The sequence below is a fragment of the Pongo pygmaeus genome, chromosome 1 (assembly GCF_028885625.2).
Source record: "Pongo pygmaeus isolate AG05252 chromosome 1, NHGRI_mPonPyg2-v2.0_pri, whole genome shotgun sequence".
Lineage (NCBI taxonomy): Eukaryota > Metazoa > Chordata > Mammalia > Primates > Hominidae > Pongo > Pongo pygmaeus.
This window is the reverse complement of record NC_072373.2, coordinates 80,504,279-80,531,175: the sequence shown is the minus strand read 5'-3', so window position 1 is coordinate 80,531,175 and position 26,897 is coordinate 80,504,279. Positions and strand designations below refer to the sequence as shown.

The following is a 26,897-nucleotide window of genomic DNA, read 5'->3' as shown; positions in this document are numbered from 1 at the left end:
CTGGCTGTTGTGGAGAAGTTTGCTTCCAGCTGGCTCAGTGACATTTCTCTCAGACTGCCATGGCAGTGCTTTTGGCTACTGAACTTTAGAACTGCAGCAAATGCCGGAACCCTCATTCAGGGAATTCCTTTTGTTCTGAACGTCTTACTGATCACTTGAAACGTCTTCATGCATGCCTTTCCGAGACTCTTGGGTCCCTATACTCATTTTGCTCTACTTTGATGTGTCAATCCATCTTTGGATTACTTGCCTTGTTTCTGTCCTGGCCATATATTCACCCTGAACTCAGTCTAGGATACTATTGACGTGGACTGTAACACCTTGCATTTGTCCTACCCCCTCACCCTGTTCCTCACCACCCAGAGTATGTCTGTGTACACACACACACACACACACACACACACACACACACACGCGCTTGGAATAGAAGATCAAACGCATTTCTAAGGATAGTGAGCCTTTGACCTCTTGCTTACAAATGTTGCTATGATGTCACCCACGGATTTCATCACCAAGTCTTTGGACTGGAAGTGAGGATTGGAGGTGCTCCTTAGCGAGTAGATTTTAATCCATGTCTCTGACTCTAGGCACAGTTATATTTCAACCACAGGAATGAAAAACTGATGAACAAAAATAGTACTCGGACTTACTGCTCATGATGTTTGATTCATAAAACTTGGGGTCATCACGTTTCACCTCATCAGGATTTTCACAAAACTTGTTGATGTTGTCCTCAAGGTACCAGCTTTTGTTCTCATCAAACACAGCAAACACAGCCTGCTGTTCGATGTCTGCTGCCCTCTGGAGGACAAAACAGTATAGTACTGGTAAAAGAACAGATGCATAGACCAATGGAACAGAATAGAGAACTCAGAAATAAGGCTGCCCACCTACAACTATCTGATCCTCGACAAACGTGACAAAAACAAGCAACGGGGAAAGGATTCTCTATTCCATAAACGGTTCTGGGAAAACAGGCTAGCCGTAAGCAGAAAATTGAAACTGGACCCCTTCCTTACATCCTATACAAAAATTAACTCAAGATGGATTAAAGACTTAAATGTAGGCCTGGCGCAGTGGATCACGCCTGTAATACCAGCACTTTGGGAGGCCAAGGCAGGTGGATCACCTGAGGTCAGGAGTTCAAGACCAGTCTGGCCAAAATGGCAAAACCCATCTCTACTAAAAAAAAAAAGAAAAAAAAAATTAGCCAGGCATCGTGGCGTATGCCTGTAATCCCAGCTACTCGGGAGGCCAAGGCAGGAGAACCACCTGAACCTGGGAGGCAGAGGTTGCAGTGAGCTCTGATCATACCACTGCACTCCAGCCTGGGCAACGCAGCAAGACTCCGTCTCAAAAATAACAGAAACAAACAAACAAAAAACAACAACAAAACACTTAAACGTAAAACCCCAAACTACAAAAACCCTGGAAGACAACCTAGGCTTTATTATTTAGGACATAGGCACGGGCAAATCTTTCATGACGAACATGCCAAAAGCAATAGCAACAAAAGCAAAAATTGACAAATGGGATTTAATTGAAATAAAGAGCTCCTGCACAGCAAAAGAAACTATCAAGAGAATAAACAGACAACATTCAGAATGGGAGAAAATTTTTGCAAACTATGCATCTGGCAAAGGTCTAATATCGTGCTTTTATAAGGAACTTAAATTTACAAGAAAAAAACAAACAGCCCCATTAAAAAGTAGGCAAAGGACAGGAACAGACACTGTTCAAAAGAAGACATACATGTGGCCAAAGAGCATATTAAAAAAACGCTCAACATCACTGATTAGAGAAATGCAAATCAAAACCACAATGAGATACCATCTCGCACCAATAAGAATGGCTATTATTAAAAAGTCAAAAACTAACAGATGCTGGCAAGGTTGTGGAGAAAAAGGAACACTTATACACTCTTGGTGGGAGTGTAAATTAGTTCAACCATTGTGGAAGACACCATGGTGAGTCCTCAAAGACCTAAAGTCAGAAATACCTTTGAACCCAGCAATTCCATTACTTGGTATGTACCCAAAGGAATATAAATCATTCTATTATAAAAACACATGCATGCGTATGTTCATTTTCACACTCTTCACAATAGCAAAGACATGAAATCAACCCAAATGCCCATCAATGACAGACTGGATGAAGAAAATATGGTACATATACACCATAGAATACTATGTGACCATCAGAAAGAACAAGATTATGTCCTTTGCAGGGACATGGATGGAGCTGGAGGCCATTATTCTAAGCAAGTTAACACAAGAACAGAAAACCACATACTGCATGTTTTCACTTACAAGTGAGGGCTAAATGATGAGAACACATGGAACATAGAAGGGAGAGAACACATGGACACATAGAAGGGAACAATACACACTGGGACCTATCAGAGGATGGAGGGTGGAAAGAGGGAGAGGATCAGAAAAAATAACTAATGGATACTAGGCTTAATACCTGGGTGATGAAATAGTAAATACTACAGACCTCCATGACACATGTTTACCTATGTAACAAACCTGCACATCCTGCACATGTACCCCTGAACTTAAAAGTAAAAAAAAAAAAAAAAAAAAAAAGTGCTGTATTCAGTCATTAACGTTCCAGCAAATTATCTACACAACTGAGTTCTCAGAAACCAAAGCAACACAGTTCTTGGAACTACTGAAGCTGTATAATTCAGGCATTTATGAGAGTCCATTGTGTACACAGCACTTGTTAGAGCTAAAGGTAATATGCAAAAGCAAACAGAACAGATAAGAAAATTCAGAGATTAAAATATCCAAAAAGAGCCAGGCACAGAGGCTCACACCTGTAATCCCAGCACTTTGGGAGGCTGAGGCAGGTGGAACACCTTAGGTCAGGAGTTCAAGACCAGCCTAGCCAACATGGTGAAACCCTGTCTCTACTAAAAAATACAAAAATTACATGGGGGTGGTGGCAGGCGCCTGTAATCCCAGCTACTCAAGAGGCTGAGGCAAGAGAATCACTTGAACCCAGGAGGCAGAGTTTGAAGTGATCTAAAATGGTGCCACTGCTCTCCAGCCTGGGTGACAGAGCGAGACTCTGTCTCAAAAGAAAAAATAAAAAATACCAAAAGAAAAATCTCATTTAACTATGGCAACTGAAAGTCTGTCTATCTCTGTAATTGCACACCTTTCAACATGAATGATTGACTGAATATGCTCTGAATAAGTGCAAAGGATGAAAGAGAAGGTTGCAATAGAAAAGCCTTATGCTTCTACTACCTGTTTCCTTTCCTAGCTCAATAAATCAGGATCTTCCATATGTCCAGAAATTCATTTCTGATTTTTCTAGGCGTATGTTTATTTTGTATGCCTTGAGATAAGACCTCTTTGGTTATAGTTTAGCATAATTGGGAATTTTAGTTTAATAATATGAGACTACAATTCTTCAATGAAAACCAACTCAGAAATTCAGTATCTTTGCTCACATTCTTCTGTGTACTTTAGTCTCAACAGAGATGGGCCATTATCTGGGTTCAATTTCACTAGGAACTATGTCTCTAAATTTGGTTGCTTTCAGAGAATCTCTCCTCTCTCTCCCTATTGCAGGTCTCTAAAGATAACAAAGACTGGTAAAGAGCTTTATACTTTTACCAGATGGTATCTCACTGAACCCCCAAACAGACCTGTAACATTTTTAGGAGGGTTATTACCCATTTGATAAAAGGAAGAAATTAGGAAAGGCTAATCAATTCGCTCAACACATCCAATACCAACAGACCTGGAATTTGAAACTAAGACAAAATATGTTATCACACTCTAGACTTGCCTTCCGCAGTGATGGTACTGATAAAAATAGACAAGACAAAAAAAAAAAAAAAAGAATAAATGTTATCACACTGGTGCTAAAAAGGACTACTTGACAATTACCGTTCTCTTGAAGGAAAAGCGCCATTATTTAGCCAGGAGACCTAACATGTTCTAGCCAGAAGAAATTCCCAGAATTTCTGAAAGGTTACCTCAAGGACAAAATACCTGTATTCCTCGCCTGTCCAGGGATCTGCTCTTACAGATTAGAAGTAGTCCTATTAGCCCAGAGGCGATGTCTCTCATGATGTCCACGTCACTGTAGTATGGTCTTGTTAAGCACTGGGCATCGTTTTCTGTGGGTTCATCAAACTCTAAGATGTTCCACTTATAAGTATAGGTTTCCCCTGGTTGAACTGCTCTGATCATGGTGTTGTTCCTGCCTGAAAGAAAATATATTCAAAATTGTTTTCATTTGCAAAGTTATTTCATGATAATAAATAAATAAATAAACTTTCATTGGAACCAATTAATATTGCAAAAGGAATTCTTTTTTTTATTTTTTTTTAAATTATACTTTAAGTTCTAGGGTACATGTGCACAACATGCAGGTTTGTTACATATGTATACATGTGCCATGTTGGTGTGCTACACCCATTAACTTGTCATTTACATTAGGTATATCTCCTAATGCTATCCCTCCCCTCTCCCCCCACCCACCGACAGGCCCCGGTGTGTGATGTTCCCCATCCTGTGTCTAAATGTTCTCATTGTTCAATTGAATTCTTTAAATATTCTACTTGGAACCTGGATAACATGTAGCCATTAGATACTGCTCCACTACAGGCCACTATGACACTAATAAAAGACACCATATTTTGTTACCACTAAGAGACAAAACTCCTGAAGTGAGAAGGGTTTGGCTATGATTTTTAGGATACTCCTACATGTATACTATCTGACTGCAGTAGTGACACCACCGGACAAGAACAGCAGAAAAATGTGGCGGCCTCTCAGAAGTTACTAGTTGGATTCAGTAGAAGTGAAAGATTCAAACCTGAGGTGAAAGAAGAGTTGACTTCATCTTCATAAGGCGAGAAGGTCACTCCATGAGGGTAAATGCTATAGGGGCGGCTGGCCATATTTTTGAACACGATCTACAAAGTTAAATCAAATTTATTCTAGGATTTAAGGTTGATCATGACAAATAATATAAGATACTAGCTTTGCATGTTCACCTTTTGGATGGTGTGTGTGTATACATGTGTACACACAGTGGGAAAATTAGATCTGTTTATCTGAGCAGTAACCTCCTCTCATCACTTGGCAGGAGCATTGGAGAGAGTGTTTCACTCACACATTAAGGTGGAAAATGGAAAGAGAAGTCTGACTTTAGAGGATAGGTTAGGAGAAGTGACGTTTTCCTCACAGTATCACTCTCTCCAAGCAAGTCCTCCTTCCCCTGCCCTTCTCTTTTCAGCTTGGGCCACATCTCATTTTGAATCTGCTTCTTGTCTCTAGACCGTGATCCCCTTCCCCTGCCTGGTAGATTTTTTAGGACACTGTCTTTGAAGTCATCTTCTCAGCTAGGTGCAGTGGCTCAAACCTGTAACCCCAGCACTTTGGGAGGCCGAAGCAGGTGGATCACTTGAGCTCAGGAGTTCAAGACCAGCCTGGGCAACATGGTGAAACCTCATCTCTACAAAAAAATACACAAATTAGCCAGGCGTTGGGCCGTGTGCCTGTAGTCCCAGCTACTTGAGAGGCTGAGGTGGGAGAATCGCCTGAGCCCAGGAAGTGGAGGTTGCAGTGAGCCATGATCACACCACTGCACTCCAGCCTGGGTGACAGAATAAGACCTTTGGTGGGGGGAAAAAGCCACCTTCTTGAGAGGCGCTGACAAATAGCCAGATCCTGAACTTTTAATAAGGTATGTCTACACTTGCTGAGAGCACATAAAAGGGATCAGAAATGGAAGAAGGGAAAGAGGCATGGAGGAAAAAATCTGCTTTTGTCCTTTGGCTATTTTAAATGAACAGAATAGACCTTGTCAGGTGCATAAAACACATAGGAGTCCTAGTTAGGCTCTTTAATCTGCAAAAGAGAACCTTAATCCTATCTTCTATTTGGTTGATTGTCAAAGCCTTTGGATCATCCTTTGTCTGTAGATTACCTACACTCTAGGATTTTGTCAAAGATTGCAACCTTTAATTCTCTGCTGTCCAATTCTTATCTATCTTGGTGAAGTGACATGACATTTAAGGAGAATTGTCTGAGGAAAACTCCGTGCTCTTGATACATGGAGTTTACCTTCATCAGAGTCCAACCATTAGGGAGCTGCATACCTAGACTACATTAAAAAATGAGTAAAAATTGTTTCTATTCAATTGTGTTTACTGTTATATCTTAGCTATAATGAGAAACATTTTAATGCAACTTTTAATCTATTATTTTATGCAACTTTTAATCTATTATGCTGGTTATAAGAATTTTATCAAGGATACCATCTACTGTATCACTCAGCACTCTCTTTTGTAGAATTCATTAAAGAAGTTCCTCTTAGATCTCAGTATCAGGATAAATGGTGCTTTCTTTTTGTAGATGATGTAAACTTCACCCTGACGTATTTCGTTTTTTACACTGACTGCCATAAAGCTTAGGACAAAATTTGAAGACAGCCTTACAGGGTCGCATGGTATCTACTTATCTGTGGCTTTATTTTCTTTGTCCCCATATTGTATCCCAATTACATAGACTCTTTGTTTTATACCTTTATAATTTGAAAAACTGTCTCAGATCCTTTGTATTACTGAGTAAACTGTAAATAAATGCAAATACTAAATAAAAACTAAAAGTTGCATTTGAATTTAAAATTATATGGGTACCTTTTTCTTTTAAAATTAAAAAATAACCAGGTACTCCATAATATTTTACTATTTAATTTCTCCCATGATTCTGTATTTGTGTTACTTACTTTGAGTGTGTCTCTGACCTGGGCTCTGATAATAGGACCCAAAATCCCATCTTCTTTCATATTGGGATTCACTGTATGTTTGGTGAAGGACTCATCTTCGTACTGTGTGTACATGACTTTCTTATAATGTTTTCCAATTTGGTTTGAGAAATTATCCAAATGCTGAGACCTGTATTTTCTTAAAGTGAAATAAAAGAAAAATTAAACCACTTTCTCAAATAGAGATCTCGGTAGGATGGGGAAACTCTTGTGCTTAAACATTCTGCCCTTAGATTAGCTAATATGCTAGTTCTCTAAAAATTTCTTAGTGTAGTTTGCAAAGTCCTGATGTTTTCTGTCTAGTTGGAAAACTGGAAACTTCTGATTTGTCTCCTGCATCACTGATAAAAGTCATAAGTAACTGGTTAGAAGCAGCTACTTAGATCTTCCTGTCATTCTTATTGCTACAGCAGACCTTTGATATCTCTGGGAAAAGGCCTATACTGGCTGAAAAGATACCAGGAATTTTTCTAAAGTCTCTCCTATCACTTATTCTATGATAGCCTTTTTGGTTTTAAAGGTATTTCTTAATCCCTAAAAGCAACTTCCCACCCCAGGAAACATTTACTAGCATTGTTAATTATAGTTCTGTGCTATTGGGCTATCTCTTCCACCATCTAGCCAATTCTTGGAGCTGACTGAAAAGCAACCTCCTTCACCCATCTTTTGTAGCTATTGGGATAAATACTTTGGGAGCGGAAACATGAACCACTTTTCCCCTGCCCTCTTTATTACCTTAGTTTGCAAAAGCAACTACATGCGGCCAAAAAGCATATTTTAAAAAGCTCAACATCAGTGATCATGAGAGAAATGCAAATCAAAACCACAATGAGGCCGAGTGCGGTGGCTCACGCCTGTAATCTCAGCACTTTGGGAGGCTGAGGCGGGCAAATCAGAAGGTCAGGAGATCGAGACCATCCTGGCTAACACGGTGAAACCCTGTCTCTACTAAAAATACAAAAAATTATATTTTTTGTATTTTGTATTTGTGTTGGCGGGCCCCTGTAGTCCCAGCTACTCGGGAGGCTGAGGCAGGAGAATGGCATGAGCCCGGGAGGCGGAGCTTTCAGTGAGCAGAGATTGCGCCACTGCACTCCAGCCTGGGCGACAGAGCGAGACTCCTTCTCAAAAAAAGAAAGAAAAACGCAATGAGATGCCCTCTCATGCCAGTCAGAATGGCGATGATTGAAAAGTCAAGAAAGAACAGATGCTGGCAAGGTTATGGAAAAAAAGGAACACTTATACACTCTTGGTGGAATGTAAATTAATTCAACCATTGTGGAAGACAGTATGGCAGTTCCTCAAAGACCTAAAGTCAGAAATATCATTTAATCCAGCAATCTTTTAAGATAGAGTATCATTTTATGAATTTATTTTGCCCAGTGGAAAGCACTGACTGTTGCCAAACACTCCTGGATTCCTATCTCAGTTCTGTCAACAATTCTATAATCTTGGCCAAATTTTTTTTTGTTCTTTTTCCTAGTTTAATTCTTTTTAATAGAAAATACATTCACATAATTTTTATTAAGTGAAAACTCTCACTTTTCTCTGATGACTCTCAAAATGACCTCCCTAGCCCTCCCTGAATTTTTAATAGAAAATACATTCATGTAATTTTATTACAGTGAAAACTCTCACTTTTCTCTGATAACCCTCAATGGACCTCCCTACCCTCCCTGAATTTTCTAGGTAGCCACATATTAATTTCATGTGTATAATTCCAGAATACCTTTATGTATATATATGCAAATATGTCTTACAAATAACAAAATATAAGTATTCTTATCCCTTTCACTCCTTTAACATAAGGCAGCTATATATACACGCTATACTACATCCCGGCTTTTTAATTTAATAACATATCTTGGAGAACTTTTTGTATTGGTACATATAGAGTGTTTGCATCCTCTTTTTTTGATGCTTAGTATTCCATTGTATGAATGTATCATAATTTATTAAACTAGTTTTCTACTGATGGACATTTTGAGTTGTTTCCAGTCTTACTACTACTAACATTGCAACAGTGAATATGCTGTACATACATCATTTCACCTGTGAACAAGTATATCTGTATAGTTAGATTTCCAGAGTGAGATAGCTGAGTCAAAGGGTGTATGCATTTAGAATTTTGATACATATTGCCAGGTTATTCTTCAGAATCCCTTTACCAATTTAATCTTCCATGAACAATATATGATAGTTCTTATTTCTCACAGCCTTGTCAACAGATGGTGTCATCTGGACTTGTGAATCTGATAGATAAAAGTAGTATTCCCATGAAGTTTAATTTGCATTTCTCTTATTATGAGTGAATTTGAGTGACTTTTCAAGGGTTTAAGAGCTATTTGAATTTCCAAATCTCTTAATCTCTCTGACCCATTTCCTCATCTATAAAAAGAAATAAGAGCAGTTATCTAGTTTGTAGAGTTGAAGTGAAGCTCTCAGAAAGGGATAATACAGTGCTTGGCAATGGCAAACATTCAACAAAAGGTAGCTGCTGTTGTCATTTTTATTATTATTAGGCTGAATTTCTTTGGTGATTTGGGGGTAATTCAAGATTAATTTTTACAAAAAGACTTGAATAGAAACCAATACATGTGTCCCCTTGAGAGCTGTGAACTTACAACATTTCACCCCAAACATCTAGGACCCTATGGAATGTGTCTTGAACCTTTGCCCAGTGGTAAGAACCCCAACAACTCACTTGTCCATATTCGCTGGTATTACAGGTGCATAGTCCCAAATGACTTCCTCTGCAGCAATGAAGTATTCCCACCTCTTCATGTGCCGCCTCTGCTCACGAGTTATTTTCTTAGGATTCCTGGTTTTCTTTGGGCAGTTTTTAATGTCAATGTAAGCCTGCATCCCAGCTGAGTTAGGACAGAAAGACAATGAAATAACTCAAGAGAAGAAATTATGGTTGATGGAAATGCATATCCTTTAAATCAACTTGTAGAAGGTTTATATTAATATAATAAGAGTGAAAGTAATGCTCAGGCAATTTTTGAACATTTTAGTTTGGAACTCTTTCAGTGGCATCCAGAAAAGGCAAGAATTTTAAAAGGGGGAAAAGGAGGAGGGGTTAGGGAATAAATTAGGAAACATTCCCTTTATTTCTTCTTGAGCAGGCAAATTTCTTATAGTTTTTAACTTCTTAAGACCTTATGAATTAAGTCTTGTTAAATTCTCATTTTTCTGTCATCTGTCCCTTAATCTATAAAATGAAGATAGCACCAGTACCTAATAAAATTGTTGTTAAAAATTAAATATTAATAACAATACATAATGCACTTATCCTCAACAAAGAAACAAAAGTTACATTGTTGTTTTAATATTATTGGGAACTCTATCTTCCACGGATATCATGATGGTTTTATTACTTCAAATATAATTTTGACTACTCGTGTGAAAAGAAACAGAAATGATCTCATGAAGTATCTCTTCCTTATATGTGTTGCTTATACATTATTTTGGTAACAAAATGATTTCCTATTGTGATATCATTTCCTTAGATTTTAGTCTCCGTTTATATGAACCCTCGTCTCAACAGTTTTAAAGCAAAACTGTGTAGTAGAACAATCAGTTATTTTGTTTACACGATACCACATAACCTGGGTTGATTTATTTTCCCACCTGAATTCACCAGTGTTCTTTGGAGCTCACCCCTAAGTTTATGACATGTATGATCCATTCAACACACATTCACTGAGTTCCTCTCTATGCTAGACTTTGTGTTCATCCCACTGTAAAGGTTAATGTTTTCATGCTAAACTTTTACACTTTCTACAACTTAGTGCTTCTGTAAATTTGTAGTTTGTCTTGTGCTAGCATCTAGGTCTTTTTCTCTGGCGGCATATGAAGTAACCCCAAGAAAGAATATCTCTATGTATGCATTTGTTTTCTTCCTCTTTTCTTCTTTAGAGGAAATTAGAGACCTCTTTAGCTTTTGCTTAATTTAAAACAACAACAACAACAACAAAAAAACAACAAAAAAAAACTTTGTCAATTCCTTCGCTTTCTCCATCCCCAAAGAGCAAGTTATAAATCTAAGAGCAAAATATCTAAGTTTGGTTGTTGGGAACCGAGGAAAGTTTGTCTGGGGTGCAGGTGGCTTGAAAGGGCAAGGGAGAAAGAGGGAGTTAGTGAGTGGGAAGAAAGGATTCTGCATTCAGAAGCAAGACTGTCGGGAGAGTTTCTTGCCTTGCAAATGTTTTGGGGTGAGAGAAGATATGATCCACTTTCCCTCTGGGCCCACAGTCATATTTGCAGTAGTGGATGTAGCACTGACAAGGGTGACGGCTGAGACCTTATGATGGTTCTGCTCCAGGACCTGGCCATTGAAATGAATAGAGAACAATTCTGGCCCCGAGCTCATTCCCAGCAGATGCCAGCTGATGTGGTCATGGGCACAAACTGTTATATCTGAGAGAGAGGGAGAGACACAGGCCAAAATAAGCATTCAGTCAAATACTCTGTGATCAAACATTCACTCACCAAGTGTACTGAGCACCTGCTGTGTGTCAGGCATTGTATAAAGCTTTGAGGGAACAGACACTCCAGTTATAGTTTGTGCCCTGCAAAAGCAGACATCTGAGTGACCAGCAAACAAGCAGTCACAACTCATTGTGATAAATGGCATTATACAGGTAACAACAGAGCCTAGAAATGGCAGATGTTAACTCAGAAACACAGGGATTGCTAAAGGATTAGGCCAAGAAGGGAACCAGGAGGGTAACTGACTGTTCTGGTCTGAGGGGTTTCCCAAGATTCAGGACTTTCACTATTAGAACTGGTAAAAAGTCCATGGCAAAATGGAATGTTTTGTCACCCCAATCTGATCTCAGCTGGAGGGAGTCAAATCACCAGAACTGCCAATAGGGCTGAGTTCAAGCACTTAATCCTCTCAGCTCTCTAGCTCTCTAGTGGTTGAAGCTCTACCTAACGGAAGAAGACGTGAAGATGATGTGAGGATTTTCAATTGTTATTTTTACTTACTTTTTGATTGTTTTAATGACAAGTCAACGAAATCACTTTGGGGTTACACACTCTCCTTAAAATGCAGTGTACAAGTCCTCATTATGCTGGGCCATTGGGAGCTTTTCATGGAAGGAGTAATGATAACTGAATATAAAAACTTAGTTTTGCTCCTTCTTTGCTCCTACAGTCACTGGGAAAATGCTCATTTGCTCTGTGGGTAGACTCCATCCTTGGCTTTTAGGTTTCCGTTTTACATCTCAGATACATAATCACTAGATACTAGATAATGGGGCTGAGAATCAGTTCCTTACCCACACAAAGGCTTGTCTTTTTTAGGAGACCATTGCAACAAAGCCAGGATTCCTTGCATCACTAGGAGGCTTTGGTGGAAGCATTTATCCATGCCAAAGAAACGCTTATATTGAGTTCAGCAATTAACATATCTGTGTTAGCATTTATCATATGTATTCAATTTATTCTGCTTTATAAGGCAGAGGGTTTTTACAAATGTTTACTATTCTTAGTTTCTACTGATGGCCTTTCCCTACTTTGTCCCATTTACCCCCAATTATTCTTTTGGGAACTATAAATTCATAAACTCTAAGCTCAGATCAATTTGTTTTTATTTTTGTGCGTATGGTTTTGCTTTTCTTGGCATCCATATACTTACACAGATTGTTCACTCTGCCAGGAAATAGATATTAGGATAAATGGTTAGTCCACTTTTGTAAGTAAGCACATTGAGACAACTAATTTATCCAGGGCCACAGAAGGTAGAGAAGTGAGTGAAGTCTGAACTCAGATTATCTAAGGTCGAGGTCAGTTAACTAAGCCCCAGTTTTTACAAGCTCCTAGTATTGGAACTTGGGATCAACACTGAGAGTCATATGAGTATATTTTCAGAAAACCAAGTGGAAAATGTAGTCAAATGAAATAAATACAATTTAAAAACACTACCCAGATCTCAACTCTTAACAATATTTGTGTTTTAGTAAGTGAAGCTATTTGTGATTTTCAGATGGCATTAGAGAATAACCTCTAAGAAGTTTAGTGTTTTGAAATATAGTTTATTTAGTAAAGTGGAATTTTAATTTTTTAATGTTTTTCCCTCAGGCTAGTATCATATACCCTGGATCTTTAGTTGTAGGTCAGTTCTACCAGAGAGAAATAGGAGAGATGTGGTCTAAGTGGGAATCAGTTATTTTTTCTCTTAAGGATTGCTATGATTTTGCCTTCTCATAAGAGCCCAAATGCAAATGGAAAGAGAAAATGTTCTAGATGCCATTGAATATTACTCTTCTGTCGCCTTGTGAAATGCTGTTATTTTGTGTGTGTTAAGGATTACTCCTAATCTGTTCATCTTTACTGCAATCTTCCTGCTGATCCTTCCTGCTAGGGCTTGTCCTTGAAGAAGGCATGGTCATCATATAGAGGAACTGCAGAACTCGGAGAGAGTGGCTGAGCTGATACCTTAAGGTCTTACTCAAAGTACAGGCCAAGGTGAAACCTGAGACTCAGGTCACTATACCTAACAAGGCTACACATTTCTTCTCTAGCTTCTAATTTGTCTCTTCTATTTCCTGTTTAAAACAAAAAAAAAAAAAAAAGAAAATATTTCCTTCTTGATAGGGAGTGGCAAAACAGTGAGTATGGTCAACTTCTCTAGTGCTTTGAAGAAAACAGGACCGAAAAATTACTAATGATTTTACTGTTGTTTAATGGTGCACAGCCCTTGTGTTACCTGGCATTGTCGCATTCACATATCCATTGACTGTGTACATTAGGGATGATGACTGGCTCCAGCTCTTGCTTTCATCAAACACAGCAAATAGTAGCACAATTTGCTTGTCAAACATCTTCTGTGTCCCATCCTCAGTTAGGGTCCCTATGAAAGGAAAGACATGTTTTCAGTAGCACTGCAGATAAAAGACTCTCATTAGCTTTCCAGGATAGCAAAGAGTTTAGGGCAAGCAATCAACCATAATGATTTCAACTTGAAGAAATTCTTATTTTTTAAAATAGCATATTTATCAAGTAACAATGGTTCTAGGGTTATTTAAAATCTGGTGCAACACTGTCTTCTTTGATACCTTCTTGCTTGGGGGAACAGGTTTTATTTCATCCAGCTTGAGAAGAAAACATTTGGTGACTCTCAAGACTCTGTACAAGTATCCATTTCCTCCAGTCTCAATAGAACAGTATATAGATATGTTAGCTCAGTTGGTAAAAGCATCATGCCCCAAGTTTAATGCTGTCATCTTATTTGTATATGAAAGGGGGCATTAGATAATTGGTTGGAAGTATCAGCATTAATCCATTCTCACTATGAGAAAACATGCTGCTGATGGTAAAATGCAAGAAGAGTCTTTCGTAAGTTTTAAGGTTTTTTTCAGTACCATCACAGTATCTTATATATACCAGGAAATGAAAAAAAAGTATTTGTATAATGAGTAAATACATTGGGAATGTATGTAGGTATGGTCTGAGTGTATGTATAGGCAGATGGTGAGTCCATCACGTTATTTCCCATGCTGTGGCTCACTGTGGTTGTTTGCTTGTTTTAATGAAAGATGGGCTGGATTCTCATGGGATAAAATGAAAATCCAAGCTTGCTCCTAAGAAGCCCAGCCAATAAAAGTTCTTGTAAAGTCACTTGAGTGTGTTTGAAACCTACCACCCAAAGTTTTCAACTTGTTTATAAGAAAGGAAGCTGGCATTTAACGTGTTTATAGAACAAATTACCAGCCCAAACCTCAGATATGTCAAATATGTTAGCCAAAGTTCTTTCCAAGAGCTCTTTCAGCAGAGTATAGGCTGCTGTATACTTTCTAAAAGACTCTGGTCTTGAGGTAAATGTTACAGATCATACAAGCATGACATCAGAACATACTCTCAAACAGGAATTTGCTTGGGAGAATCTTAAGGACTGAGATGAAGGAGGAATGAGAAGAAACAGAGGTGGATCCACACCTGAAACAGCAGGTACTTTTTTCTCTTGTCAAACAGTGATCTGGTCTCTGTGCCCTCTTCCTCTGCTTGATGTACAAGAAGTTACCAAGATGTTCCCAAGCTTTGTCCCATGACAGAACTCCTGACCATTCCAATATTTAGTTGTTGAATCTTTTGGTGGGGGTGTTCTTACCTTTTTTACAGATAAGCAGGGGCCCAATCAGCCCAGAGTTAAAGTCCTCAATCAGATTTTCATGGGAGTAATAGATGTGTGTGAGGCATGGAGGGTCATCATGGGTGGGTCCACTGTCCTCACTGATACTCCATTCATAGGTGTATTCTCGGCCTGGAGCCACAGCGTCGTCCATCTTCTCCACAGGGAATGTGTGGTCAAGGTAAGAAGCACCTGGAAGAGTAAGAGCCATCAAGACACGTGGGCAGTTTCTGAGGATTGCGTTTTCACCACTCTCAAATCTGGGGATAGCTAAGATGAGCTCTCTGGAGATGCATATGTCCTTCAATAGTGAACTTTCATTATTTGGAAAGATCCACATATGCCCATTTCTATGCTCATGTAGTTACAAAGGCTTTGATAACATGGTGATCTTAAGAATAACAAATGTTATTTGTAAATTAAAGTTTAGCAAGTTAATTTTCCAGGGTACCTGAACAATTATTATTTATATATGATCAGAGAATTGAATCACATTTGATCAGTAAATCATCTCAGAATATAAGAATGGGTGATATCTTCTTTGTGGTTTTTAACAAGACATACTTAGCCTATTAACATGAGATGGGAGGATAGTCAGAGCTGTTTATATATTGTTTTGTTTTGCTATTTCAGATCTTCTTTCCAACTGCTGTGATCCTCAGCTTTGTTTTATCTCTTTATTTCATCTTAGCCATCTGATTATCTCAATTTTTTCCCCAGAGCCACAGCGTCTAACTCCCCTATGCAGGCTGGTTGTCTGTATGAATATGAAATGTGTCCATCCTCTGAAACTTAGATGTCTTACTTTGTACTTTGTGCACCCAAAGACCCATCATTAACACCTCCATGTATACTGGACTTTCCCTACTGATAGGAGAGGGAGAGGATGAAGAAATTGGTCTTCCTTATTGAAGAGAGGGAACTGAGATGCTCAATATTAAAAGAAGTGTAGAGGGTTGGGTGAGGTTTTCAATAATAAAATGGAGCAAGTGAGGTCAGGAAGGGGAGAGGTGAGTGCCATAGATAGCCAAGTGGAATGGACAGTTTCCTCTGCCTGAGGAATTCCTCATTTAATTAGGTGAAATATTCCCTATCATCAGCTGGTGCCGGAATTTCTCTTTGGGATGCAGTTATTTTTGTTTGGTACAATAACTTGAGAAATTCTTTAAGAGAAGAAGGTGAGAACATCAGTGTGGATGTAGGCAGACAACAAGGATCTGGAAAAAAAAAAGCCTGAAATGTTTTACATGATGGGGTAAAAGGCCAATAAAAACTACTCTTACGGAAGCAACTACACTTTTTGAAAACTGAAATGATTAATCCTTCCCCTCCCCTTCCTTTCTCTTCCCTTTCTTTTCTTTTTCCTTTCCTAGTTTCTTTTCTTTTCTCCTTTCTTCCTTTCTTTGTCTTCTTCCTTCCCTCTTCCCTACCCTCCTTCCCTCTCTTTCTTCCTTTCATTATCTTTATTGAGGTATAATTTGCATATAATAATATTTGCCAGCTTTAAGTATAATATTTGCTGAGCTTTGATAAAAAAAATTACACAGTCTTATAGCTATAGTCCCAATCAAGATAGAGAAGGGTTTCATCATTCCAAAACATTTCCTCATGCCATTTGTAGCCAATGCCCTCCGGGCCCAGACAACCACTAATCTGCTTTATTTCACTATAATTTGGCTTTTCTGTAATGTCATATCAATGGAATCATTATACACCCTTTTGTGTTGGATTAGTGTTAGCTGGTGTGGTATATAATTTTCTATCCTTTATTTTTTACCTATCTTTGTCTCTCTCATAAAGCGGATTTCTTAAATTCTGCGTACAGTTTAGCATTGCTTTTTATTCAACCTTATTTGTTTCTTCATTGTAGTGTTCTTTCCATTTACTTTTAATGGAATTGATGATATGGTTGGATTTAAAACTGCCATCTTTATATTTATTTTCTATTTGTCTCTCTGGTCTTTATTCCTTTTCCCTTTCCTTTCTGTTTTTTTTTTTTTTTTGATTGAGTATATTTAATGATGTTTAATCTCCATTGTTGGCTTCTTAGCTTTGTTTTCTTAGTGGTGCCCTTCAGTTTACTATATATAATACATTTTTAACTTGTCACAGACTTCCTTCAAATAATATTGTAGTATTTCACTTGTAAGAAGCTTGCAATAATATATTTCCATTTCTTCCCTCCCAGCCTTTGTGCTATTGTCATACATTTTATTTATATACACATAATATACCCCACAATAAATTGTTACTATTTTGCTTTAACATTTAGATAATCAATTGCCTTTTTAATAGATTAAAATGAGGAAAAAATTTCTCTATATTTATTAACTTCTGGAACTTTTCATTCCTTCTTATGAATCTAAATGTCTCTCTGATATAATATTTCTTCTATCTAAAGGAGTTCCTTTAACATTTTTTTCTGCTCTGCTAGTGAGAAATTCTTTCTGCATTTGTATGTCTAAAACACTCTTTATTTTGCCTTCATTTAAAAAAGATTTTTTGGCTTGGTATAGAATACTAAACAGACAGATTCCCCTATCTTCCACCCTCCAAACACTTTAAGCATGTCCCTAATTGTCTTCTGGTTTGCATAGTTTCTAATGATAAGTCTGCTATCATTTCTTGGTTTTGTTCCCCTGTATGTGATGTGTGTTTTTGTCTCTCACTGCTTCCAGTATTTTCTCTTTATCACTGGTTTCCAGCAACTTGATTGTGATGTGGCTTGGTGTGGTTTTCTTCATGTTCCTTCTTCTTAGTTTTGTCAAACCTCTTGAATCTGTTGGTTTGTAGTTTACATTACATTTGGAAATTTTTCAGTCATTATTTCTTCAAATACTTTTTCTGTTCCTGCTACTTCTGGGATCCAATTACACATATGTTAGATCACTTGATATGGTCCCACAGTTCACTGATGCTCTGTTCACTTTCTTCAGCCTTTTTAATCTCTGTATTTCATTTTGCAGTTTCTATTGCAATGTATTAATATTTTCTACTATTTCCTTTCACAGCGTCTAATGTGCTATTAATTTCATCCAGTGTTTGTTGTATTAGTGGTGCCCTTCAGTTTATAATATATAATTTTTTATCCTTTATTTTTTATCTTTATTTTCTATGCTTTATTTTTTACTTTTCATGTCAGCAATTGTATTCATCTACAGAAGTTCTGTGTATGCATATTTATATTCTCTATCTCTTCATCATGCTCATGCTTTTCTCTGCTTTCTGGAACATATTGGGAAGATTTATGATAGCTGTCTTACTGTCTCTGCCTGCTGCTTCTATTCTCTCTTTCACTTCTCAATCTGTTGAGTTTTTTCTTGGTTATGAGTCATCTCTTTCTGCTTCTTCTAATGCTTGTTTATTTTTATTAACATTGTGTATTTACATTGTTGTTTGTTGCATTCTTGTTAACCAATATTGAGTTTTATTCACAGTTAAGATACTTGAAATCAACTTGATTCTTTCAAATCTTATTTTTTATTCTGTTGCCTCCTCAGCAGCCTGTAGTCTAATTTTACCCACCCACTGTTTCTAAATCCTTCTGAGAATTCTATCCAATGCTCATTTATTAGGAGGTCTTTCTATGTTTGATGGTAGGAACGTAAACGATTACTGGCCCTGCGTAAGGTCCAGGGACTGTTCCACCTGTTCAAGTGACATTTTTCTTACCCTCGGTACTTTCCTCACGTGTATGTGCAGATCAGTATTCAACTTGACAAAACCTCTCCGTAGATTCTCAAGAGCTCTTTCTCTGTGATTATACTGTCCTCTCCAGGACTCTGCCCTACAAATCACAAATTCTAGCCACTTAGGCTTCTCCGAAGTCCAAACTCTGTTTCCTCAACCCATAGAGACTCTGTCTGGGTTCTCCCTGCTTGTGCTGTTCCCTGGCAACACTCTTCAAGCAGTAAGCTTAGGCGCTCATAGGGCACACCTGGTTTATTATTCTTCTTTCATTGTCTTGAGTTGTCTGTCATTCGATGTCTGAAAACTTCTGTTTTATATGTTTTGTCTGCCTGTCTAGTTGTTAAGAAAAAGGGTAAATCTGCTTCCTTATGTTCAGAAGCCAAAGTCTGAGATGCAAAATTTCCATATAAAATATTTTTTACATTACAGCAATGTCAGCTTCCCTTCTTTAATTGTACGTTTCCCCATCTCAACTGTGGAAAATCTATTCCACTCAAAACGCTTTGCATGAGTTTGCATGGCATCAGCATATGTTTGGATTCTCCAGGTGGGAGTGGAAAATAAGGCACATCCATTCATTAGCAATGAAGGATTCAGGTACTACAGTGATGTGCAATGTACCTCATGAGGTTCTGAGCATGGAAACCATAAGTTGAGTAGGTATATCTAGATTTACTTCTTGCGTAAAGTCCTTAACGTGAACCACAAGTCCATGTATGATTTACCTCTACTTCTCTCTTCAGTCTTATCATATGTCTTTTCTCTTGTTTACTGTGGGCTCCTTGTCCCTTGGGTCCCCTGTCAGTTCCCCAGACATCCAAGTTCTGTCCTACCTCAGGGTCTTTGCAGATGCCATTCCCTCTGCCTAGAGTGCTCTTCCTCCCTTCTTCCTTTTGATAAATATGTGCTCGTCATTCAGACATCACCTTGAATACCGGTTCACTTCTACCTTTATCTCCAATTCTGATACACATTTTTTTCTTTTACAGCACCCATCACAATTTGTAATTAAATGCCTGTGAGATTATATGACTAATTCCATTTTCTTCTACTAGATCATAAGTATTTCTGTCCTGAACATTTTGGTCATCCAAGTGTGAGTTCCTCAAGGCAAAGTGCTGGATTGTATTTGTCTTACTGTCTCTGGTGCCTTCCATAGGTACCTGGAGAAGCATGGAACACGAACATGAAGAAGATGCTCAATGAATGTTTATTAAACTCCTAAAATTTAAGGTCCTATGGGTTAGAGCCTAGGTCAACAAGTCAAAGCTCATGGCTGTATGTTGTTAGGATTGTATAATGTTAAAATAGATAAAATGCCAACATTAAAAATCCAGAGAAATTATATAAGAATCTGGATTACTGGTTTCTCTTTAAAAAACAAAAACCTGGAGATCTGGTTAACAACAGCACCAAACTCCTGCACAGAATTTGGTTGGACCTGGATCTTAGCTGCCCTTTTCTGCTTTCTGATTATCAGTACTTACTGGACCAATTTTGTTCACTGAACTACTCATCTGGCTACTATAGGCATCTGAGTTTGTGAACTTTGCACTAGCGTAAAGTGGACTTCGTTGTGTCTTCCCCCAACACACCCCAAAGGATAGCTTGACACGAATAACTAATATTTACTCTAGGCTGTACTTTCACTTTGATAATAAAACTGTCAAGAGCTGAGAAATGATAAAAGCTTAAGTCACTTCCTGTAAGTTATAACATAATTCTAGTCTATAAAAGAAAAAAAGTTTATGGAGAAAGTCTCCACTAATAAGCAGGAAGCATTATCTGTGAAAGATTACAAAAGAGCTTTGGTAGCAAAGCACAAACAGGACTGATAAGGAGAGTTGCCCTCTCAGGTCAGAACTTGTGTATTAACTGAAATTAGCATGGCTAGTTGATGAGCTGCACTATCTATCTTGAATCAAGCATGACAGCCCTTCTTCAATGCTTCTTGCTACATGGCCTCAGAAAGTTGAAAAATGATGTTTCTGGACAGGCAGCTTCCACTGTTTCAACTGTTAAAACATCACATGGGGTTTCTATAGTAGAAAATGATATTCTTTCCACTGCCTTCACAAGCTCCCCTAAGGGCAAAACATTATATTCTTTGCAGGGTAGGAGATAACTTTTGAAGTTCTTCCTCCCTTTCTTTTTCTGGGTAAATGTGTGCTTATTCTTCAGATGTCAGATCAAATATCATCTTACACCCTTCTTGATCTCTGATTGTGACACATGTTTGTTTGTTGTTGGTTTTTTGACAGCACTCATCGCCATTTGTAATTCAGTATTTGTGAGATTATATGGTTAACGATACTTTCTTCTGCTAGATAGTGGGAGAAAGCACTTGAACTTTAGGGTCAGAGTTGAAATATCTTGGTGGTTGTATCATTTGCTAACTGTGGGAACTTGGGAAGGTTTCTTGAAGTCCCTTTAGACTCAGTTTTTTCATTTATAATTTAAGATAATATAATCCTTTTTCTACAGATAACTTTATCCTTTTTGATGGGCTATGAAGACTGGAAAATATTTGTAAAATTTCTGGCTCCTAACAAATGCTCTGGTAGCCTGTGGGAATACATGTTCACATTTTGTTTAAGTATTTTCTTTCCCAGCCATGTTGCAATTAATACAGCCTCTTTCCTTTATGTTCTACTTTAGATAAGATATATCTTAAGTGTGCTTGAGTTCTGGTAAGACATGTGAGTAAGATAGAAATTGGTGATTTTCTTAGTTTGGGTTGCTGTAACAAAGTGCCCTGGACTGAGTGGCTTATAAACAACGGACACTTCTTTCTCACAGTTCTGGAGGCTGGAAGTTTAAAATCAGGGTGCCAGCATGGTTGGGTTCTGGTGCAGGGTCTCTTCCAGGTTGTAGACTGCCATCTTCTCCTTGTATCCTCACATGGTAGAAAGAGGGTGAGTGAGAGGGTCCCTTTTATAAGGGCACTAATCTCATCATGAGGGCTCCATCCTCATTACCTAAAAATCTCCCAAAGGCCCCACCTACTAATGCCACCACACTGGAGGTTAGATTTCAATATGTGAATTTTGGGAGGACACAAACATCCAGTCCATTGCAGTGATGTATCTATTCTGAAGGTGATAAAAGTAAGTAAGACTTTTTTGGTAAAAGTACTTTTTTTGTTTTTGGTAATAAGTAAGACAAGGTACCTGCTCAAAATTATCAGCAAAATCAATAATTTTAAAGCAAGGGAAAATAATGCATAGTCCCTACTTTCTAATCAGTCCTCAGTCCCTCAGTTTAGTTCAGTAATGATTAATATCATCATGATCATGACCATCATCATCCACTAGGTTCCAGGCTCTGTGCTAAATGCCAGAGCACAAATGTAAAGAAGACAGGGCCTGGGCCCCAGAGGGGCTCAGCCTAGTTAACTCTAGGGTACATGTTGGTGCCCTAATTGTGATAGGTTTGACCTCTAGATTTCTTCTAAGGCTACAATTAGAACACACTGTCAATCTGGAATGAGAACCAACCAATGTAAGTATCTAAAAATTGCCTAAGATGCTATAACACTTGTGCTAGGTATAGCAGGGTGACTGATTTCCTAACAATATTGAACCTACTTGTAAACAATCAGTGTTTCACACCTAGATTTATTTTAACACATACTGGGCTTAAAAAATTATTGTATATATTTGTGTACATGATATTTTGAGATAGATAATGAAAGGTTACTCTAGTCACACAAATTAATGTCTGTCTAATTGACCAAACTAAATTACTCAGAATTTCACATTCACCTGTCAGTTAAATATAAGATGAATTTCAAATAATTAAATGAATGATGTTAATTAAGTTTAGTATACTACTAAAAGTTGAATTATGAGCATCTTGAAACACTTAGTGAATGATATAGACTTGCACTTAGGATATATTCTATAATTACACTGAATGAGGACTGCTAATGAGATAATTGGGGTATAATTTTATCAATGCTTTTATTCTTTTCACTTCAAATTATTTTACCTTTAGTCTAGAATAAAACAGGTTTGTTGTATCTTTGATTTTGCAACATACATTAATATAAAGTATAAATACAAACAGCTATTAAGAGGAAGCGTTTGTGAGATGCAGTTTTGGTGAATGTGATTTTTACTTTGTAATCAAAATAAAAAAATTAAGCTCTAAACTGAAAAGAAGAGAAATGGACAGGGACAACTATTGTGCTAGAGCACAAAAAGTCCTTGTTCAGCTGCTTGCTGGAATAAAATCTTTACACAAGGGTAGCTCTTCATTTATATTTACTCAGTTCTGTTCGTTTCCTGCTCAGTCAATAGTCAGCTTTGTATTGTATTTATTCTTGTCATGATGTACTAATTACTTGCCAAAGGCTCTCAGTATTTTTTAAAAATGAAAAATGGTGCATACAAGCTTTGGGAAAGTGAAGTTACATAAAGAGCCTTTTTGGTTACCCATTAGGGTGCTCACTCAGTAACTCTTCCCTTGTTACTTATTTTTGTGAACAACTCTTTTCCTCTCCTAAGTTAATAAACTTAGTGAATGCTTCAATGCATTCAAAGATTCAGAATATTCTTTTAGAAGCTATAATGTAGGCAATGGGCAAATCAGTGCTGATGTTTTATAAAGAGCTGATTTCATTGCACAGGACTTGCAAGTCTCTTTGGAAAAGGGATCCACATTTTTGTGATTTATTAAATATACAAACTATAGCCATTATAGTTTGTTTCAGGTGTTTATCATATACTCAAGGAAGTGTCTACATAAGGCCAAAATATTCAGATGAAAAGTGAAAAAATGTAATCACCTACATTAAGTCAAGCATTGGAATGTTTTGGAAAAATCTAAAAGAGTAAATTTTTGTGTAGAGAATTTGGCAACATTTAGATACAAGGAACAATGTCTGGCAGAAAACATGTTTTATTTGGAGAGCTGGCTTACCAGCAGATGGCTATATATTATAGAACTAATTTTGTGACATTACATTCATATGCAACTCGTATATTTAAAATATGAGAATATAACTAAAAGAATAATATTAAATTCTCTATGAAACAAGCTTTTTAAAGGTAATTGACCAAAACAACTTTGAAAATTTTACTGAACAACAAACTTTGCTCAAAGATGTAGCATTAAAGTCAATTCGATGCATGCTAGTTACAGAGTTTCTGAAAATTTAACCTCAAATTGAAACCCTTTAGTGATAGTTTTTAAGTGATTAGTTACAGTTGCAGATACTTTATTCCCTGATCTAAAACAATCGTATTAAATACTTTTTAAAGGAAATGTCCTTATAAGCATTTTTATGAATCACAATTTGTCCATTCTGTCAAAAAGGGTTATCCAGAGTTGTCTTATGTTCTGTTGTGGTTTCTCAGGCCAATGTAATACTATCTTAACCCCCTACCACCCATCTCTCTAATATCTACCTCTGAGATAGAGGAATCTGGATTCTCATGTAACTGGCTTAGCATGCAGTTAGTTTATCCCCACTCCTAAAAAATAGCTCAAATCATAGAGGGAGGCTATAGGTGAGGGTTAGTGTCAGACATGGAGAAGGAGATGTTTTATTTTAATGCAGAGGGCATAATAAAATCAACTTACAAGGCTTGTCTTTTGCCATAAAAGATAGTATCTGTTTACTAGATTTGCATCTCATTTCCAAGGTAAAATTTTACTTTCCCTACCAATATGTATTTACCTTTCTTAGATTCATAGGACCAGAGGCAATATTATACAACAATAATCATGTCTCCAGTGAAAGTTGTGGGAGCATTTTAAGCAATTGCTCATAAATAATTGCTGGCTGTGAGGAATATAGGGAAAAATAAACAGTAAAGGAAGAGGGATAATGTTGCAAGGTTCATTCACTGTGCAAACAGCCCAGGTAGGGTCCAAAGTCTACAATTCTTACCTCCTCCCTTATTTGAAATGAAACCTGCATGTGACATTTTGATATTTTGAGGTTTCTCTCCCTTCTTCTTTATATTGCTGAACTTCCGATGCAGTCATCTGGAAGCCTCATAAATAGGTGAAGTGGTTGTTCACTATGTCACTGTATGATTGATTTCATGTATGTCACTGTATGATTTTAAGAACATAGGAGAAACTCCTGTGCACACTACCTCACCCAGAGTCTTGCCAAATTCACTTTAGAAGAAATTTCAGTGCCACAGTTAATGCTTCATTGTTTTTCCTCAAGCCAAAGATTAAGTGCTAGTGCAAGTACTCCTAAGGAAGGTAGTTCATTGACCTATTATCAGTCACTTATTAGTGGGAATGAGTTTGACAACAGTTTATATAGAAAATAATACATTTAAAAATTACTTTCTGATTTTTTCTGAAACTAACAAGTTTTCGGATAAATACTAAATTATTTGAACACATTTTAATTGAAGAATTATCTTTACTATCATAGCTAATATTTATTATCTGTTATATGCTAGTCATTTTTCTAAGATTTCATGACAACAAAACTGTATGACAGAGATATGATTATTATTCCCATTTTACAGATGAGAAAGATGAGGCACACAGAGGTTAAATAACTTTATAAAAGTCACTGAGCCAGGATTTGCACTTATTAATCCAGTTATAAAACCTGCACGTAAACCACTCTCCTACTCAATTATTCTCTCAAAGGTATGATGGCTGGAACATGTGGGAGAAGGAAAGATATTTGTGAACCATGAAAAGTCTGAAATTATTTTAAAATGTAATTATAACAACTACTACAATATGGATAAAATTTTTTTATACCAGTGCCTGACGGAACTCTACTTTGCTTACAATGATCTGAACATCAGCATAATGGGATAATTAGAACCATATTAACATCAGGTACTTACTGTTCAGCGGCTGATACAATAACTTGCATGACTATTATCTTTATGATTATTGCTATCATTATCATCATTATTTATTGAGAGCTTATCAGATCCCAGGAACCATGTTTAGTACTCTACCTAAGTGATCTCATTTAAATTTCAGGCAATCTTATGGGTGGTTATAATCATTTCCATTTTATAGATGAGAAAACTAAGGCTCAGAGATGCTAAAGTCGTAGAATTAGAGATGATAAAGCTAGAATTTTAACTTGTCTGCCTTTAAAGCTTACTTTCTTAACCACTTCACTATGTCCAAAAGTCTAATACTATTAATACTTCTAGTCTCACCACCACCAAATACCACTTATCGAGTGTCATCTATGTGCCAGGAAGCCTATATCAGGCTAGTTCTATGTCACTATGACTGTGGCTCACGGGCCAAATCCAACCAATTGCCTGTTTTTGTAAATAAAATTGTATTGTCAGAGGTAGTTTTACTCTGGTGTATGACTTGAGGGAAAGAATACGGTAATAAAGTTAATTAGTTCTGGCATCTGTAACCAAAGCCATAAAAAAATAAGTATAGTCTATGGCTGCTTTTGTACTAAAAGGCAGAGTTGAGTACTTGCAACAGAGATCTTATGGCTTGCAAAGCCAAACAAATTTACTATCTGGACCTTTACAGAAAAATTTACTGACCCCCGCCTTAAACCATCTTTCAATGTATATATTATTATTCCCATTTTAAGATGAACATATGAGAATTCAGAGAAATTAGACAACTTGCCCTCCCAAACATTAAAGAGTAAGAACCCAGTGAAAAATGCAGGTCTAGAGGACTCCAAAACCTTTTCTTTTTCTTCTCTCAAAACTTACAACAGCAACAATTTTTATAATTACCAGTTGCAAGAGATTTCCCTAACAACACGTGGTTAACAGTATAGTTTTAAATATTGATGCTGGTATTAAAAACTTAGACATTTTCCATTTTCAGAAAAATATTAAATTTATCTTACCTTCTGATAATTTACTGTACCTAATTCCTTGAGGATGGATGCTTAAGGGCTTATCTGCCTTATTTTTAAAGTGAACTTTTATGATGTCTCCGACTTCAGCATATAAAGTAGGCCCAAGAAGTCCTGTGAAAACAAATATTTAAACTATGTCTGTATTCAGGGTCACCAAAGGCAGAGTTGCTAAGCAAGAAAAACAAACAGATGATACCAAGAGTGATTGCTACCATTCCTCCTGGTCCTGAGGCTGACTCGCTTATCTTCAATCTAGAAGGTTTTAGCAGCTCATTAACTCAACATTACATGCACACAGATCACAACAGAATGGTAGAAACACTTGTCCTGGACCCAAAAGAAGTCAACAGAGTAGGAGAAATAGTTCTGACCAAGTCCTGCCCACTTTGACCCACTGTCATTCCTTAGAGATTTTGACCCACTGTCATTCCTTAG

At 37.3% G+C, this 26,897-nt stretch overlaps 1 protein-coding gene across 1 annotated transcript in view; it reads right to left on the bottom strand.

Moving 5' to 3' along the window:
• F5 (coagulation factor V) overlaps positions 1 to 26,897 on the bottom strand; it is a 72,249-nt gene that overhangs the window by 31,523 nt on the left and 13,829 nt on the right. Inside the window, exons 3-11 of the mRNA XM_054495473.1 lie at positions 26,451 to 26,573; positions 14,915 to 15,127; positions 13,514 to 13,657; positions 10,996 to 11,217; positions 9,500 to 9,665; positions 6,757 to 6,934; positions 4,840 to 4,939; positions 4,011 to 4,225; positions 651 to 801 (exon numbers count right to left, since the gene is read on the bottom strand). Coding sequence (XP_054351448.1) covers positions 651 to 801; positions 4,011 to 4,225; positions 4,840 to 4,939; positions 6,757 to 6,934; positions 9,500 to 9,665; positions 10,996 to 11,217; positions 13,514 to 13,657; positions 14,915 to 15,127; positions 26,451 to 26,573 — 1,512 coding nt within the window. The remainder of the gene's footprint in view (positions 1 to 650; positions 802 to 4,010; positions 4,226 to 4,839; positions 4,940 to 6,756; positions 6,935 to 9,499; positions 9,666 to 10,995; positions 11,218 to 13,513; positions 13,658 to 14,914; positions 15,128 to 26,450; positions 26,574 to 26,897) is intronic.